The sequence below is a fragment of the Heteronotia binoei genome, chromosome 5 (assembly GCF_032191835.1).
Source record: "Heteronotia binoei isolate CCM8104 ecotype False Entrance Well chromosome 5, APGP_CSIRO_Hbin_v1, whole genome shotgun sequence".
NCBI lineage: Eukaryota > Metazoa > Chordata > Lepidosauria > Squamata > Gekkonidae > Heteronotia > Heteronotia binoei.
In genome coordinates this window covers 62,336,810-62,356,695 of record NC_083227.1, presented here as the reverse complement: position 1 = coordinate 62,356,695, position 19,886 = coordinate 62,336,810, and the positions used below count along the sequence as shown (strand labels likewise).

Here is a 19,886-nt window from a genome sequence, read left to right as displayed (position 1 = left end):
CAGGAACCCAAGCTAATAGTATCCCCCCGTTGCAGTTGATCGGCCTTGGAAAAACGAACTGTAACATAAACAGATCCGCCAGCCAGACGAATGTCTTAGGCCATCAAGGCCCTCCCTGAAACATCCCGTTTGGACTGAGCGACCAGCTCACTCACCCGCAGAGCCCCAAAGAATGCCATGAGAGAAGCGCTGCGAAAGAGCAGCGTTTCGCACTCCGACATGCACACCTGGCCCCAGACCGATCTTAAACCCCTAAGAACTGCAGGGGAAATCGGTTGCCTAGGATCCTGCCTGGGTCCAACTTCTCTAGACCAACCTTCCAACATTTTCTTAATGTGGAAGTCACCAGTATTCTCCTGGAAACCCAAAGCCTTACTAGTGAAGGCCAACGCAGACAGCCGGCCTTGAATAGATCAAACTGCTAATCCCCTGCACCTTAAAGATATACTATAGTGGAGTAATTGCTCCACTGGAAGGGGCCATCCCCTTTGATAACCAACTTTGCTCCTAAAACTTTTGAACTGGCATATTGCCCTGTTGTACGATTTTTTGGTACTAGGAGCAATGGCGAGACTTATTGCTCTGCCAACCTCAACCCGCCAATCATCCATATCCCAGGGAGTATCATTGTTGGAAGAAGATCTGCGTCTGGGGCCAGCTGGCGAAACCTCTGCATCTGTTTGCGGGAGAGAACTTCAGCCACCCCATTAGCTACCCCAGGCACATGCCTGGTGAAAAATAAAATATTAATCCCACACCAGCCTCATCACCCTGGGGGATTTGGAAGTGAGGGAATTGATAACATGCACCACAGCTAAGTTGTCGCACCAAAAGTGGACTGTGTGGTCTGCCAACTCATTCCCCCACAACCAAACAGCTACCAAGATCGGGAAGAACTCCAAGAAAGCCAAATCTCTGTTCCACCCCGCATCTACCCATTCCTGGGACCATTCCTCTGTGCACCAGTGTCCACGAAAGTAGACACCAAACCCAAGGGACCCAGCTGCATCTGATGTAATTTGCAGCTCAGCTTCCAGCTGTAACTTAGCCCTCCAAAAGGAGACACCATTAAAGGAGGTTAAAAACTCCTTCCATAGTAAAAGGTCCTCCCGCATGCTGCGTGAAATCCTGATTTGGTGATGCGGCTGGCATAATCCAGCCATTGCATCACACAACCTCCTTAAAAAGGGTTGACCAGAAGCTGCCACCTTACACACAAAACCCATCAACTGCTGCAGCTCCCTCAAGGTTGCCTTTCGCCGCAGCAAAAACTGAGCAACCATTTCCTGCAGACCTAGAATTTTGTCCCTTGGGAGGCGTGAAGTTTGTTGGAATGAATCAAGTTCAACCCCCAGGAACGTCAATCGCTGGGTAGGGCCCTCCGTCTTCTCATGGGCTAGAGGAATGCCCAGCTCTGCCGACTGGGCCCGCAAATAGGAAGTCATCCAGATAATGCACTACATAGCTCAAACGAGCCGGGCGGCACACCACCAATTCTGAAAAGGAGCTAAAGCGCTCGAAGGCCACACAAGAAATGGACCACCCCATGGGCAGGGCCCTGTCCATATAAAACTGCCCTTCAAAATGAAAACCCAGCAATTCAAACTCCAAAGGGTGAACCGGTAGGAGGCGAAAGGCGGGCTTTATGTTGCACTTCGCCAACTAAGCCCCTACCCCACAATGCCTTACTATCTGCACCGCTTGGTCAAAAGATGTGTACCACAAGTACACAAATTTTCTGGTATGGCGTCATTCACCAATTCCCCATAGGGATAGGATAAATGATGGATCAATCTGAACTCACCTGGGGCCTTTTTAGGCACCAGGCCCAACGGGGAGACCCTGAAGGTACTCACAGGGAGTGCGGAAAATGGGCCAATCACCCTACCCTCGGCTACTTTCTTCCCAATCTTCTAACGAACTATGTGCTCCATCCCTACAACTGACTTCAAATTATTAGCCATAAACGGCTTTCTGGGACCCTGAAAAGGAATTCTAAGCCCAAACTTAAAACCAATTAACAAATAAAGCCGATCTTCATCCCCTGGATAATCACGGAGCCATGCCTCAAGCACTGTTGCCCTTACGGGGCTGGGACCCTTTACCAAATGGCTTAACTGCGCCACCAGGGACCTGCTTGCACTGTCCCCACCTTAATCTACCCCTGGGACAATTCGTGAAGGAATGAGACCCCCCACAAAGAGGGCACTCATGTTTGTATGGGCAGTTCTTTTTACCACACACTCCCTGGGACCCAAACTCCCACCAAAGCAGGCGGGGTTGAACCACCTGCTCCACACTGCTGCGGGCACCAGAAGCAGTGGCTGTGCGCTGAACAACATGTCCACTGTCTGACCTATCACCCAGGTTAGGTCGTGCTGGAGACATAACCTGCAGCCACAGCTGTGGCTGAATCTGATCCCATTGAAGGGCTGGGTTCAAAGCTGCCCCATTCTGAACTCTTCATCATATTGAAGGCAGGCCAGGCCAGTAAAGCTAGTATAGCTTTTGTAAATGATGTCAAAATACTGAAAAAGGGACGTGGCCCTCCATGGCTGTGACCTGGCAATAATTCTGGCATAAATAATGAACCCGGGCACCCAGTTCGCCCATGTCCTGTCAACTTTCCTCTTCTTGATTTTCTTCTTTTCCCTATCATCCTAATCTTCTTTATCTTTTTTCTCCAGCCCCTTATAGAGCAGAGAGAATAGGTCCATGAATTCCCCTTTCAGTATCTTATCCTTGGTGGCCAGCAACAAGTGATCCCCAAGAGGTAAGGCCAGATCACCAAAAGGTAAAGCCTTAGCTGGCACAGCAGAGAATGATGGACCCCAAGGATAAGAAACACTCCAGCCACCATAGGGTGCCATGGATGCTCCTGGGAACTGGGTGGGCAGACCTCCCCAAGGGTTAGCCAGGTTAAAGCCCCAAACCTAAGGCTGGGAATTATTAAAATCTGCAGGCTGGCTATTGGCAACCGGCCCAATGGTGGCAGACTGCCCCCACAGCCCCCAGGGCCAAGCTGTGGTAGTGTGTTGTGCAAACTCACCCCTACCCAACTGCAAACTCTGCGAAGCATCCGCATCGGGCACCTCCGCTGGAAGAGGCGACACACCCTCCGTTTTGTCCGTAGACCTGCTTTCAAGGGAAGAGAAACGATTAAGGATTTCTTCCTGGAAGCGCTTCTTAGCAGCCCGCTTGTCTGCCTTGAAAGCCAGGCCCGTTACACCCAATACAACCAGCTGCCTACTACTCAACCCCTCCAAAGCAACTATTCTGGCTAACACAGACTGATTGAAAGTGCCATCCTCCTCATCAGACGATGAAGGCAAAGATGCTGACAGCTTAGGAACAGGCTGCTGCGGTCTCGGTGCAGGCCATTTGCCCTTGGATTTGCCCTGTCCCTTAGGCACGATAATGTGCAAAATAACAATGACAAGCCCTTCTACTGCCCTCACTTATGTGGCTCCCGCCCTACCGGAGGCAGGTGATGAACGTTAAAGCTATCCTCGAAATGGCCACCCCAAGCTATCCACAAAATGGCCGCTCTTCTGCCCTGCAACAGGGAGGAAGAATCAAACAGCTCCAATAAAATGGCTACCCAATTAAACCCACAATTAGCTAAGGCCTCCTTCCAAACTGCACTGTCTGGAAGAACAGCCCCACACACTGTGAAGTAACCATGCACTTCCCCAGAAGATTATATAAACGGGGTGGGGGGGAGTTGGTTCCTCAGCCGGCTTAACAGAGACGAGCAAGGGGGGGAAAGGAAAATAGGGGAGGGGGCGAAACAGCACCCTCAAAAGGGGAGAAGCACCGCAAGATACCCTAAAACAAAAAGGGGAAACACAAAAACGGTGGCCGTGTGAAAACGCCACGGCCAGCGACAAACAGTCGCATCAAAGACGCTCCCAAAGATGCTCCTGACACGATCAGACTTCTCCTGAAGACCACCGTGGCTTGCTATAAGCAGCCACGGCAAAGTCCGAAGCGCCAACCACCACGGCCCAAAAAGTCACGGTGACTGGCAACAAGCCTCATGCAGGGAAAGAGCACACAAGCTGCGCTCTGCCTTTTCCTGAGCACGAGGTGAAGAATGAGAGGAGGGAGCGGAGTCTGCCTCTAGGGCGTGCCTGCTCCACCCCCACCTTTGATGATGCCCTGCCCGCTCCTCCTTCTTGCGAGGAGCCAAAACAGCCTCCAGACACAAGGCTGTGCAGCCTGCCTCTGGATGGGAGCTGCATTCTCTTGCTTTAGAAAATGGTGGAGGTTCTTGAAATGTTGTCTGTTTGATTAAGAAGAATGTTAAAGAATAGAAAAATTTTCTCCACATTCTGTAGTGCAAGACTGTCAAACTTATTCAAAGTCTACATGCAATGCACATTTAATTTAATTACTATCTCTTTTTCACCTACTCATTAGCTAAGGAGCTCAGTATAGTGTATAAGGATCTCTTTTGTATCCTTTCAATAACCTTGTGAGGTCAGTTAGGCTAAGACTAATACAAGGTCAACTCAGAGATTGTGCCTGTGGGAATTTGAATTATCTCAGGACTCCCCAACCCAAATCATAAATTCATACCACACTAGTTGAATAGTTAGTCTAAAGTGGAGGGGTGAAGCATAATAATCAATATTGCTTACTGTTATCTAAGCAGTCTGCTGTACTAGGGTGTTAGATTTTTAAACCAAAATAAATGACCAGCGTTGAGCTTGTCATACAGGATGAGTTTTTATTACACTTTAAATCAGGCTCCAGTAATCATATATGCCACTTCTTCAATAACCTGTTCAAGGTGGTTCACATGATGATGAAAATATTATATTTGTTATCAATAAGTCTGACTCCTGAATGTTTTGGCTAGCTTCTGGGTCCAAATAAAATGTGTCAAGACCTGGGTTATCCCATATTACTTGATTATCAGAGTTTCTTGCAAATTCTGGATATCTATAATGTTCCAGTCTGAAGAGTTCTGACTTTCCTGGGTTCTGGCAATGTTTGCTGTGCTTTGAGATAGCTGCTTCAGAAAGGCAGGCAGGACCTGAGATGCTGCATTTGTAGTAAAGACAGTCAGTGTAAGAGAAGTTCCAGCACAGTATATTTTAGAAAGCTTCCTATCACGAAAATAAAAGCTAACTATTTGCAAAGTTTTGTTTCTGGAAAGTGGTGTTAGCTTTAAAAAAAAAAAAATCCAGTAAAAGCAGTAAATTTTGGGAAAGGTTGCTATTTTCGCCTTTGCGGCTGCAGCTCTGCATCTGGGAGATGGTTTTCGGATGATTGATTTTTACCTGTATATTGTTTTGTGTCTCTTCTATATGTTCTGTTGTTTGATTGATTGTTTAAATATGATTCCATTATAACCTGTTGCCTGGATAAATAACCATTAACTGGCTCCTACTGAGTATATGATACTTGAAAGCTGTGCTACTATATACATAAGGACTTCACAAAGGTGTAGTCAGCATGCAAATGCTGGCTGCATTATTTAATTACTGACAGCTTTGTGTTCATTTTAATATTTTTTTAAAACAATACTGCTAACAGTGGCCCTTGCAATAGTAAATATCAGTTTACATGTGATCTCATTGACTTGATTTGATTCATCACTGTTCTTTTTTTGGTCTTACTTGTAGTACAATGATGTGTGCAGAGTAATAGGCCTAATTCTTTTTTCTTAGGATACTGTCTAGCTCTGTTCACAAGTTATAATGAACACATGTACAATCTTTGTGCAGTGTACACTTGGTTCTTCTTTAAATGCTTGTTGAATAATTGTCATCTAGAGCTTGGCATTGGCTGGAATGAAGCAATTCATTAATCATCACCATCATCTTACATTTGATGCATATACAGTTGAGCATGTAATTGAAAATGCACATTTATTCAGATACTTGTCCCCCGTTTCCTTTGTAAAGTAAACATTCATAGGTTTTCTTACAAAAGGATTATGGCCATTCATTGTAGCTTGTCTTGATGTCTCATAGAAAAGGGAAAATAGCTGTAATTCTGATTTAACAATTGGTTGGTCTTTGTCTATTCTAGACAATAGTTTTGAATGCAAACAGGTATTGTAATGTTTCCTCAAAGTGTATAAACTTGTTCAGCAAATTCCTCATGACTTGGGGCTGTAATTACTCTGGTTGTGTTTCTCTTTATAAAAATATTTGGTCAGTTGGTGGCATTCCCTTTTCTCCCTACACAAACAAGCCAGCTGTCCAAGGTGGAGACATGTGATGAGACACAGCTGGCTTCCTGCAGGATAATGACTACCTGCCTTTGTTGACTGCTTTGTACTATACTCCTGGGTATATTGGACAAATGATGCCGGATTCTCCCATTTCTTTTTCACCAATGAATTGCACAGCATTTTCTGCTTTTGTCCTGGGAAAGGATAACAATAGATGTCTGATTAGGGCTTCATTTCTCTCTGCTGTACCAGTGCATCAAGTTGTGGTTGTTGGCTTGAAACACCATTTAATGGGAAAACCACATAAGCAAGCTTAACTGACTCAGTTTCTGAATAGAGTGACATTCATGGATCAGCTCATCTTTCCCGTATAAAAAACTACATGCTGCTGACCTGTAATTTTTTAATTATCCTTGCTTTATTGCCTTCTGGGAGATACAGTAACTAAGAGTTTCCCCTTACTTTTCATCATGTGTGAATGAAAGCAGGACTTACCATCCTACAGCACCTTCCAGGAGGCCCTAAGCAGGCCCAATTAAAATTAAATCAGCAGCATGGTTTTTCACAGGGAAAGGGGTTTACTTCAAGCTGGAAGGGTTGTCTTAAAGGGGGCAAGGAGATGGCTCAGTAAATGATATATACAGACATACCTTTGTGTGAGGGAGCTTGGAGGAATGAAATCATTATGCCTCATGTTGACTTGTTCACTCTAACTTCAAATAGCCCCCCCCCCCCAACCCAAAGAATGGCTGTTTCAGAATTTTAAACTCAAGATCGTAAACTGGATTTGAAAATCTCTGGCACCAGATGTCTTTTAAAAAATCACTAACCTGGCTTTCTGTCTTGATTTCACCTGTATGGATTGTTAGTAGTTTCCACAAAGTTTTCAGTAAAGACAATTTGACCACCTCCTTCCCCCTTCAACAAATAAGCATTCTTGTAAATAACAGCTAACTTCTATTCATCTCTCACTAAAGTGGTTAACACACACTTTCTTGTTGTCTGTCACATATCCACTCCCTTTCAGCTGCTCTATGTCTATATTCTGAAAGACTGGAAATTCACAACATTCCTTCCACTGTAATGAAATCCTGAACAGAATTATACTCATTTAGGCCATATAGGCTGTTTGATTTCAAAAGTTAACAGTGTTTTGGATTAGATAATGGTGAATGTGTATTGGGATATACTGGCCGGTGATCTAAGGACTACCTGTGTAGCTTGCCTGTCTTTCTGTTCAGCATTCTTTGTTGTTTGCAATATGTTATACTCCTTAAGCGCTTAGATATTGCTGTGAAAATTTATATGCATGCTGGGAGACAACATTCTGTCTTTGAAATTAGATTTCAAACTCAGTCACTCCCAATTCCACTGTAATGATCAAAAGTACACTGTAGAGCAATATAATAAAAGCTGGTATATCTGTCCAAGATGTGTTTCAATTTGGTTTCAGGTTTAAACTCCATCTTGATCACCTGCATTTGTTTGAAAGAAGATAAGGAAGGCTTTGCCCTGACCTGGATGGCCCAGTCTAGCCTGATTTTTTCAGATCTTGGAAGCTAAGCATGGTTGGCCCTGGTTAGTAGATAGAGCATTGACAATAAATGCTATTCTAAAGATTGCACATAATGAAAAACCAGAACACTTCCAGAAGGTAGAAAAGCAGCCTTTGGAGACTGCATATTATGTTTTTGTTCCTAATTCCACCGACGTCAGATGAAATTTGCTACCATGAAGGAATTAAGAGCTTGTTTGCTGGAATGAGACACTAGCAGTCTTTTTCCATTTTACTAACATATTATTAAGAATGCACAGGTGCCTTATTTAAATATTCTAAAACCTGAGTGAAGCTACAGTAAACCAGCAATGGTGTCAGTCTATTCAACAGTTTGTACTTAAAAAAACAAAACAAAAAAACCCAACATTGAAATGCCAAATTGCTGCCATTAAGTGGCTTGGATGAACATCTGTTTATGCTTTTTAATGCTGGAAATAAAATTGCACTTCAGACAATAATTATTGTTGGCTACCCCCACCCCCAGTTTTCATTATGCTTTGCTATAAAGTTTGTTTACTTTAAAGTGTCCTTTGAGTGTGTCATTAAACATCTGTACTCAAGTGGCTACACTTTTATAAAGTTTTAAGTGAATGTTTTCTTTTACAGCTATCTAAACTTACTTTTTAGTGATGGTAGACTGACCTTTCTGTGCTCTAAATTTCACTGAAAGGGGTGACTCATTTAAGGCAAAAATTACATGATTTGTGTTTGACATGCACCTGCTATAACTAAACTGAATAAATGTATATATTCTTCCCTTGCTTATCTTCACCTCCGCTCTCCCCCTTTCCCTCTATATCTCCCTTATTCCAAAATGTAGGTTGTACACCCAGGGAATTCCCTTTATTCTGCAAAGTGTCATACATAATAGGGGGGCTATATAAAAATGTTACAGTCACCTACCAACAAGTGCAGAAATAAGTGGGTGAAAAAGGATTAAGCATTAGTTGAAATGGAATAATATGAGAAGATGTCACTAGAGTCTAAGTACAAACTTCACCAGTGTACGATGTTAATTTTCTGAGTTCCCTGGTAGTGCATTTCTGTGATTCAGGAATCATTATAGAGGCAAGCTCGAGGCTTCAGTAACAATCTGCAAACTGGGTGATTATATAATGACTAATGTAATATATTTTAATAGCCAATTAGAGAGTGACTTACTCGAGATGTTCTATAATGTTCTCTAAAAGGATGTTGGGAGACAGTTTTTGGCAATATGGACTTCGTAAGATATAAAGTCTGAGAGGGGAAGAACAACAGAAAAACATGGGGTATGATTTGTGTGCCCCCCTCCTCTGGATTTTCCCCATTGTGCTCAACAGAAAAAAATGAGAAATTTTTCACACACACAAAAATTGTTGTTTATTTTCTTTTATTAAGAGTGATGGGAATCTTAACGCATTGCATTCTATACTCAGAATGTATAGCATGAAGCAGTTTTCAGACTTTACAGTTTTTAAAGTAGAAATATTTGAAAATTTGTAAGTCCCCATGAAATATTTTCTTGTTTAAAGTTTTAAAATCATTCATTTATTTCAAATATATAGCATGTAAGTCTGAGAACTTCCTCAGTTTCTCCAATGGAAACACTGGAAAATTTGTGAAAGAAATGGAAAATAGCTTCTTGTGTTTGTTTGTTTTTAAGTGTGTGAAATGCTTTCTAAGGTATGATTTTCTCACGCAAAATGTGTAACATGAAAAAAGTCTGGAAAAATAGAGAAATCTGAGAGAACAGAGAAAAAGCATTGGGTTATTATTTATTTGTGTAGGCTTTGGAATGAGTGAAATGGCTGATAAGATTTTATTCTAAATGTGTTGTACAGAAATCTGTATGTAAAACAGATTACAGCATTAATAAGGAAAAGTGGTGGACTAACAAGGACTTGCAGGGGCATATCATTTCCCTCTCCCCAATATTTCCTGTTTCCTATCCCTGAAAAACCCCATAGCCTCTTCCCTTTCCCTTCTTCCCACCCAGCAACCAACCTTCCTTTAAAACATAAGGTGTTTTTAATCTGGCTATATCTGTTGTTTTGATGCCTTCTTTATCAAATTGTTTTTATGTTCTTGTTACCTTGGGTTATAAGATGTGCAGGAAGAATGCAGGCATCTAAATATTTAAATAAATAAACATATATTTCTGAATTTGCTGCTTACTCTTCTCTTTTATAAATTCAGTTCTGTGGTTGTTTATGCAGAATAACTCTAAAGAATTTGAAAATGTTTGATTTAAATGCTTCATGTAGCCTTTTCGTGGTACAGTCTGACTTGATTTATTCCTGTCATTTAAGTGTGGTGGTAATTATGCTCTTGGAGAATACTGTGGGTTTTTTGTAACAAAAATTCATACAAAATTAGTTCCCTATCATATGAATAACTTCACATTGAAATCAATGCATAACATGATTGTCGTAAACAGCCGAATTTATGATTGACAGTACTTGAGAATTGAAATGCTTGCTGTTCTGCTGCTGTTTACTAAAATGCTTGTTTTAATATCTCTTGGGGGAAAATAGATCTTGAAAACTTAAAGACAAAGATGAGAAGCACTGTGTCAGTACGAGAAGGACAAGGGGTTGTTCTGCTGTGTGGGCCATCAACTCATTCTGGAGGTAAGAAATGTTTCGGGATATCAGTAATCTACTCTGTTGTCATTAAAAATGATGGATGGAGTTAGGCTATCGTTTCTTTTGATGAGGTTAGAATATCAATACATGTAGATGTCTACAGGTGATCCTAAACTCTCAACCAGTTTCTCTGTTTTAGAAACATTTTCTTTAAAATAAAGACATTACAGATGCCTAGAATTAAAATGTAGGTATACAAAATTGTGTGTGTGTGTGTGTGTGTGTGTATGTTTTTCACCTTTGAAAATGGAAGTAGGGAATTTCTTTCAGACACATCCATGTTAGAAAAGTTTTGTAGTTAAGGTGGATTGTTTAACCAGTCAGTTGACAAATACTGTATCTAGTTTTTCGTATTGTGTCTACAAAACATTGTGTCAACAAAATATTGTGTCTACAATTATTTCAACTGTTTTTAAAGCATTAAATGTTAGAACAAAATCATTCTGAGATTTGATACTATTCCAAATTACAAAAATACATTAGATAACTTTCTGTGAAATAATGATATTAACTTTTTAGATGTAGAAAATTACTATTCTAAGAATCTTAGGTAAGGCATCTACTCTAAATCAGAATTATTCACTGAAATGAGAGTCAGTTTGGTATAGTGGTTGTGTGCAGATTCTTATCTGGGAGAACTGGGTTTGTTTCCCATTCCTCCACATGCAGGTAGCCCTGTGGCACGTAGTGGTAAAGCTGCGGTACTGCAGTCTGAGCTCTCTGCTCACGACCTGAGTTCGATCCCAGCGGAAGCTGGGTTCAGGTAGCTTGCTCAAGATTGATTCAGCCTTCCATCCTTCTGAGGTTGGTAAAATGAGTACCCAGTTTGCTGGAGGGAAAGTAAATGACTGGGGAAGGCAATGGTAAACCACCCTGTAAAAAAGTCTGCTGTGAAAATGTCATGATGCAACGTCACTCCAGACTGCTGCTTGCACAGGGGACTACCTTTACTTTTATTTTTACCCCCACATGCACCAGCTGATGTAACTTTGTCAGCCACAAATTGTCACAGAGCTGTTCCTCTCAAGAGCAGTGTCTGTTAGAGCTCTCTCAGCTCCACCTACCTCACAGGATGTCAGGAGAGCCAGTTTGGTGTAGTGGTTAAGTGTTCAGACTGTTATCTGGGAGAACTGGGTTTGATTCCCCACTCCTCCACTTGCAGCTGCTGGAATGGCCTTGGGTCGGCCATAGGTATCACAGGAGTTGTCCTTGAAAGGGCAGCTGCTGTGAAAGCCCTCTCAGCCCCACCCACCTCATAGGGTGTCTGTTGTGGGGGGAGAAAATATAGGAGATTGTAAGCCGCTCTGAGTCTCTGATTCAGAGAGAAGGGCGGGGTATAAATCTGCAGTCTTCTTGTGGGGAGGTGAAAGGAAAGGGGATTATAAGCCATTCTGAGTCTCCTTTAGGTAATAATAATATTTAGGTAGCGAAGGGCAGGATATAAATCCAATCTCCTCCTCCTTCTTCCTCTTTCTTCTTCTTCTTCTTCTAACACTAATGACAGCCTACAACAAGGTTGCCCAACTTTTTTTTTCCCTGCATGCATGTTTGGACTTCTGACACAGTGTGGCGGGTGGAAGCACAAACTGGCTTACCTTCAGTCACACATTGAAGATCCTTGTACTATGGTAACTGAAGGTAAAAATTGCCAAACCATTTTTTTGGGGGGGCATGCTAATCTGCACAGCCAGTCAAGCCTCCAGTAGCCAATTAGAAGCTTTGCTGGCCCTGCCTGCTTTCTAAAAACACTTGGCAGGAACTAGGAAAGGTGTTGGCAGTTTCTATGGCACCCATGGGCACCATGCTGGGGTCCCTTGCCTTCAGAAATAAAGCAAACTAGAAGCAAATATTTTAAAATGGCCTATAAAGGCAATTGTGCTAATTACCATTTGGAGACGCCTACAGTTTATTTAGATATTTATTCATTTAGACATGGTTTTTTTGCTAATGTGGACCCAAACAAACTTACAGCATCATTCTTCCTCCTCAGTTTTATTATCATGGAAACAATCTGAGATAGATACAGTTGAGCAACTGTGTTGTTCTAAAGAAGTAAAACTCAGTTAGAGTCCAGTGGCACAAACCTTTTTGGAACTAAAGTATCCACCTGATGAACTCAAGAAACAAATTAGCAAAGCCAGAATGGTACCCAGAGACGATCAGTTGAAAGACAGGCTCAGGTGGTGTAGTGGTTAAGTGTGTGGACTCTTATCTGGGAGAACCAGGTTTGATTCCCCACTCCTCCACTTGCACCTGCTGGAATGGCAGGTGCAAGTGGAGGAGTGCACCTTGAAAGGGCAGCTGCTGTGAGAGCCCTCTCAGCCCCACCCACCTCAAAGGGTGTCTGTTGTGGGGGGAGAAGATATGGGAGATTGTAAGCCACTCTGAATCTCTGATCAGAGAGAAGGGTGGTGTATAAATCTTCAACTCTTCTTCTTCAAAAGAGACAATAACAGAACACCACCAGTGGTGGTCGCTTACAGCTCTCAACTCAAAACAGTGACTTACAACCTTTGCTGGATAGTGACAGTTCTCATTCACAAGCTTTTTTTTGGGGGGGGGGGGGCGCAAACCTTTTCTTGTGCACAGACAGCCCCCCCCCCCCAATCTCAAATTATTTGTCACCCACAATAATGCAACGTGGATCCTGGTACCAGAGCTTTCAATAAACCCAGATGCCAGCTTTGCTGCTACATACACCCAGCAGAAAACAGTGCAAAAATGCTCACGGTCACAAAAGCTGAAAATGTATAAAATCTATTAAATGTGATAACTGTACATGAAAATAATAATAATAACAATAATAATAAATTTTTATTTATACCCCACCCTCCCCGCGAAAGCAGGCTCAGGGCAGCTGTAACAATGTTGACAATGGGTTACAATTCCAATCCTATATACAAATTCCTTGCATTTCATCAAAGAGACAATGTCCTTATAAGAATTTTTTCTGTTTTAAGGGAACTCCTGTTCCTTTTCATATGTTGGAATGAAATAGATGAACTGTCTTCAATAATCCCCACACAGTTTCCGCTGATGCTTGCAATTTGCATGACTCGAAGTAACTGCAATTTTGAGAAATACATCCCAAAAGCGTGCATGCCTGAAGAAGCCTATCAGGGAAATGGCTTGGTTTTGCTAGCTCCTCCGTCACGGCAATCTTGTGTGCAGGGATCGTTGAAGACAGTTTATCTATTTCATCTGAGATTCCATTGGTCAAAGTGTGAGAATCTCCCTCACCTGGATAGCCCAGGCAAGCCTGATCTCATCAGATCTCAGAAGCTAAGCAGGGCCCACCCTGGCAAGTGTTTGGATGGGAGACCTCCAGAGAATACCAGAGTTGAGAGGCAGAGGCAGGCTATCAAGCCACTTCTCTGAACATCCTCCATGCCCTAGTATGAGTTGCCAGAAATAGCCATGACTTCTAGGCAGGGGCACACACAAAAAATGCAAAAAATCCCCCCCCCCCAAAAAAAGTGTGAGAATCTGGATGGGAATGAGTGCATCTTACTATTGGGGACCCAAAACTGATCAGGTTTTGGGGGTGAATCTACACAGCAGGGTAGGAATCCTGCCAGATGCACACCTGAGGAGCCATGGGTCAGACATTTTAAGAACTACCATGGATCCTCAGGGGCTTGAAGTCAGATGACCTGTGACACAGGGGTCAGGTGGGCTATGACGCTTGGACATGCAGTATGTGACCTCAGAAAAGGGGAGGCTCTATGGTGACATTTGGAAAGTAACAGGGGTTGATGGACTTAGCATAACTGAACAAATGTATCTAATGTGACAATATAGGGCCGAATTGTTATCTAAAGTGACACCCGACCTACATAATGGGTTGGGCTTGATCTTTGTCTCTGACTCATCTTGGCTGGCATAGTCTATTGTGAGATGTTCAGCTTGGAGTGGCTGTCAGGATGCACACTGAGATAAGCTTGATTGCTTTATGGATATGTCCAAATCACACATTGAGTACGTGGGGCTCCCGCTTCACTCGCATTGTGTCCCGAAGATTCAGGAAGATGATCGCAGATGCTGTCAGCCCTTGCAGTGGCTCCATCAGGAGGGCTGAAAATCGCATAGCTGGACAGCTCATGGCAGCCACACGATCTCTTGTTCTGCAGAACCGGGGACTTGCGTACAATAGCAAGTTGGGAGTCCTTCTTGCTGGGTTAGGACCTGGCTGTGGGGACATTGCCTTGAGGACTGAGGCTCAAACAGCTCACATAGGCCTGGCAGAAAGCTACCCAAGTGTAGATGTGTGTGAGAACTAGAAGTCCAGGCATCCTGGCAGCTAGACCAGAAAACACGATGCCGTATAGAATGGAGAGGGGGCTTTGGCTCACAGGGGTGTGGCCTAATATACAAATGAGTCCCTGCTGGTCTTTTTTTCTACAAAACAAAAGCCCTGGATAAACATAAATATAATTAAGGCATTACAGTACTAACAATCTGCTTTTACCTCAGTCCTTTCCCTAATAATAGTTCCTGGCATGACATTTGTCTTATTTTTGGCTCCCACCACACAATTGTGTAGCCGTTTTATCTCTTCAGTTGTATCCCCCAAATCTGTTTTGGGGGTTACTCACAACCATTTCAGTTCTCATCACTGTGTATATGTGGTTAGGATTTTTTTTTTACCAATGTTACTGAGGTTGGGGCTCAGTGGTAGAATACCTGCTTTTGGTTTACAGACCCAGATTAAATCCCCAGCATCTCCTGTTAAAGGGATCAAGTAGTCAGTGATGTGAAGGACCACTCATGGAAAGCTGCTGCCAGTCTGAACTGACAATAATGATCTTGATGGACTAGAAAAGGTCTAGTTCAGTACAAAGCAACTTCATGTGTGCTGCATGCATTGCTCCATCAAATAGCACTCTGTCTCGTGCCTTATGGATAATGAAGTAAGGGTCTTTATACTTGGTGGGCACCTTGATGACATCAGCTCTTTCTCTACAGATTGAAAATTCAGAAACCAGTCATAGTAAAATTATGTTCCTGTCAAATGTCAAACAAGGATCTGTACATCCTATTTGTCTTGAGAGGAACATGGTTGAACGGTTGTTGGTTTCTGTATTTCTAATGTCAGTTTGTATATTGCTGGTGTCTCTTTTACCAGACTGGATGTCATCAAAATACTTCTTCCCAGAGAATGTGCTTTAACTTAACAAAAGCAATAAACGTAAGCTTTGTGCCTGCCTGCATTTCTCAGAGACTGTTTCTAAGAACAGGTTGTAACATCATAGTCTGAAAAAAAATTGCTTACCACCCCTTAATAGTAGGGGAATGTAGTAGCATCCAGTGTGATGAAGAGTTCTGATCTTCTTTGTGGTCTCTGTGCTTCACACTCATGGGATGGAGCACCTGCGCCGATCCCCGAATCGGTATCTAAAAAGCCTGGGATTTTTCCGCGCTCGACGCCAATGGGCATGCGCAGGCATCCCAGTGCGCATGCTCACCGGTGCCAGCGCGAAGATCCTGCCAGTTCCTTTCTGACCACTGCGCGGAGAGGATTCCCTTTTGTGTCCCCGGTCGGTGAGGTAGTTGGTGGATTGCCTTTATTGTTGTATGTAGCCCATTTGTTATTTTTCTTAGTGTAGATAGATAGATAGTTGTTAGATAGTTAGTAAAAAAAAATGTTGTTGGACTTGCCCCTCGGGGCCTTCCCCCCGTTTTTCCCCCCAAATTTTTTCCCCTCAGAGGACTCTGAGTGGGGGGTTTTGTGTTGGGCGCCTATGGAAAGACGTTGGGGGTTTTTCAAGAGGTGCCGCTCTTGTGGGAAGAAGATTGCCCCCCCAAATGGCCACTCCCTGTGTCTTCTCTGCTTGGGTGAAGCGCATCGTCTAGAGTCGTGCACGCATTGCCTCAGCTTCTCCAAGCAAACTCGGAAGAATCGGGCAGCGCGGCTTTCGGCTGCTCTGACTGAGTCGGCACTTCGACCTCAAAAAACAGCATCAGGCCCGTCGGTACCGATGATGGCAGACACTGCGGCCCCAATGGTCACATTGGCCAATGTATCGCCGGTCACGACCAAGATGCCTATCGAGCATGGCTCCTCCACAAAACGATCCCAGGAAGGATCAGTGGATACGCCCGCCAAGAAGCGTCGGGATGACTCGGGGACCCGAGCATCCGTACGAAGAAGGTGAAGTCCAAGGAGAAGCGGAAGAGGTCATCCCGCACTCCTTCACCCTCACACGACGCTTTGGCACCACTGACTTCTGCTGCGCCGAGGAAGATCCTGGAGTCCCCACGTTGCAGCCCATTGGCATTGAGAGGCAGTGATCTTCTTCGTGGTCTCTGTGCATCACACTGATGGGATTAAGGCGCCTGCGCCGATCACGATCGGTAACTTCAAAAGCTGCGGATTTCCGCGCCCCAGGCCCGGTGCGCATGCGCACAGCCCCCACTGCGCATGCTCACCGAGCCCGGAGCGGACATCCCGCCAGTTCTCTTCTGACCGCCGCTCGGATCAGTCGATCTTTTCGCTACGGTCGGTATTTTCTCCTATATCTATACGTAGACTGTGGATTTCCAGAAGTTTTTTCTTATTTTCTTTCTTATTTTAGTTTATTATTTTCGTTTTAAGAGGAGGAAACGAAATTGGGATTCTCCTCTCCAGTTCCCGTTTTTTCCTCGCCTTCCCCCCCCCCTCATCCTTTCCCGCCACGCATGGAAAGGCGCTGGGGATTTTTCCGGAGGTGCACGAGGTGTGGCAGCAAGATAGCCCCTCCAGACGGACACTCCCTCTGCCTGCTCTGCCTTGGGGAGTCCCATATTCCTGACTCTTGCATACATTGCTCGAGATTTTCAAAGCAAACCAGAAAAAATCGCGCAGCCCGGCTGGCCGCCGCATTAATGGAGAGGGCACTTTCACCGAAGAAGATGTCGACCGCTTCAAAACCGTCGACATCCGAGTCGGTCGGTACCGACAGGGCCCTTACCGACGCCGATCGCCCCAGCAAGAAAGCGGGCTCGGCACCGAAGTCGGACTCCTCTACGCCCGCAAAACGGCCTAGAGAGGAGAAGGTCGCCCACACCGAAACAAAGAAAAAGAAGGCAGACAAACCCAAACCCAGTGGGCATTCTGCTTCTTCCGCCCCGACATCGCCATCAGCACAGGCGATCGGGAAGGTTCCACCGCTTAGGCTATTCGCCTCGCCTAGCCATCGTCACAGCTCACCGACACTCTCAGCCATGTCGACGCAGATAGCGATTTCATCGGACTCCGACATCGAACTCGCCCAACGCTCGGGAACGGAACAGAGTCCTACGGACGAGCACCGCCCTCGAACCCCATCCCCGCAACCTAAGAGAGATGACCGTGTTACTCCCCCAAGGGGTCGGTCGCGGAGCCCACGCAGACCTCTCACCCCCCGCCATCGCTCCCGAAGCAGACGTCGGGACCGATCACATAGCCGCTCCAGGAGCCCTAGACGTCGGCACCGATCACGTGAGTCGACCAAGGCCAGATCGCCGGTCGATCGTTCACCGAGATCGAAGCCCAGAGACATTTCACCACCCCGGAAACCACCACCCCCGATACCATGGGACCAGAGACAGTGGCAATACTTATATGGCTCTTACCAGATGCCTTCAGTTTTTCCTTGGTTGCCCCCCAGACAAATAGACTGGGACCAGCAATCTGAGGCGTCAGTGAGATCCAGAACCTCCTATCATACACCGAGGCATGCATCATCGGCGTCACTGGCAAAACCCCCGAGCATCGAAAAGCCCCCAAAGGAAAGCTCTCCTCGACCCCGAGGACAGGAAAAGGTGACACCAGAACCGGATAAGACCCCAGAACCCCATCCTAGGTCAGAGCACTCGGAATCGCCAGACGATTCGAAGTCAGGGGAGGAGTCTGCCTCAGAAGAACAAGGCACCCCTTCCTCCCCGGAGGAACCATCACCTCCGGAGAAGGTCGGGGAAGAACAACCTATATCCCCATCTGAAGATCTTAAATCTTATGGGGATCTTATCAAACGCATGGCCCAGACACTGGCCCTGACTACTGTTCAGCCTCAACCGGTAGTCACTGACAATGTGTTCGATGTAGTGCAACTCGACACCTCCACGGCAGTGGCACTCCCTCTAACGTCTGTCATGCTACACACGGCCAAATCCGCATGGGACAAACCTGCGTCGACACCAATATCGTCACGCAGGCTTGACCACATGTATAGAATTCAGGAATCGACTGCTGAATTTCTATTTAACCACCCTAAGCCGAACTCGGTGGTGGTCGCCTCCTCTTCCAAAGCTAGGAAGACCCATTCGACCCCCCCTGACAGGGAGGGCAAGAAGCTGGACAACCTGGGTAGGCGGTTTTATACAGCGGGTTCACTAGGCGTGAAAATGGCGAACTACACAGCATGCATGGGGCGCTACCAATATGCGTTATGGGACCAACTCTCCTCCATTTTACCTACTCTCCCAGAACAAGCAAAGACAGCAGTCAAGAAACTGCAAAAAGAGGGAATCTTACTGGCGAAACAACAAATCAGTTCCGCAAAACACGTCGGCGATATAGGGGCAAAGACCATCTCCTCGGCCGTGACACTCAGAAGGCATTCGTGGCTAAGGTCAACGGCCCTCCAACCGGATACTCAATCATATATAGAGGATTTGCCATTCGATGGTAGCGGTCTGTTCAGTGCAAACACCGACACCGCTTTACAAGAATTAGATAAAAGCATTAAAACATCAAGAAACCTAGGGGTATCCACCTCATCGAAAACACAGACCAAACGACCTTGGTCAAAGACTTGGAACAAGAAACCGTTCTCAAAGCAGCAAGGGGACCAGCAGTGGAGACCAAAAAGTTCGGGCTCTTTCTCCAAGCCTCAGTATGGTGCAAAGACGAAATACTCACCAACTTCTACGCAGACCCCTCGCCAAAAGGGAAATAGGCAGCCCAAACAGAGCCTTTGACTGCCTCCCCCTGTGTTTTTCCGTATCCCCATCCCCTGGGAACCAGACAAGACTCTACCCTTTCTTCCCAGCTTGGACCAAGATTACTACCGACAAATGGGTCCTATCTGTTATTCTACTGGGCTACCAAATAGAGTTTCAACAACAACCCACTGTCCCTACGGTCGTCTACACCACACACTCTCCAATACTAAAAGAAGAAGTACAAGCTCTTCTACACAAGAATGCAATAGAGGCAGTCCCACAGTATCAGGAAAGACAGGGATTCTACTCCTGATATTTTATAATCCCCAAGCGGGATGGTGGCCTCCGGCCTATCATGGACCTGAGAGCTCTCAATATTTTCATCACTCATCACAGGTTCAGGATGACCTCACTGCAGAACATTCTACCTCTGCTCAACCAGGGAGACTGGATGGCCACGTTAGACCTGCAGGACGCATACTTCCATATAAGTATCCACCCAGACCATCGGAAGTTCCTCAGGTTTACCATCGGGAAATCCCATTTCCAATACCGGGCGTTGCCATTCGGACTTTCAACGGCCCCAAGGGTCTTTACGAAGACCATGGCA

General features: G+C 45.0%; 1 protein-coding gene across 1 annotated transcript in view; it reads left to right on the top strand.

Annotated features, from left to right (window-relative positions):
- LOC132572472 (contactin-3-like) overlaps nt 1–19,886 on the top strand; it is a 367,650-nt gene that overhangs the window by 198,091 nt on the left and 149,673 nt on the right. Inside the window, exon 3 of the mRNA XM_060239563.1 lies at nt 10,262–10,357. Coding sequence (XP_060095546.1) covers nt 10,262–10,357 — 96 coding nt within the window. The remainder of the gene's footprint in view (nt 1–10,261; nt 10,358–19,886) is intronic.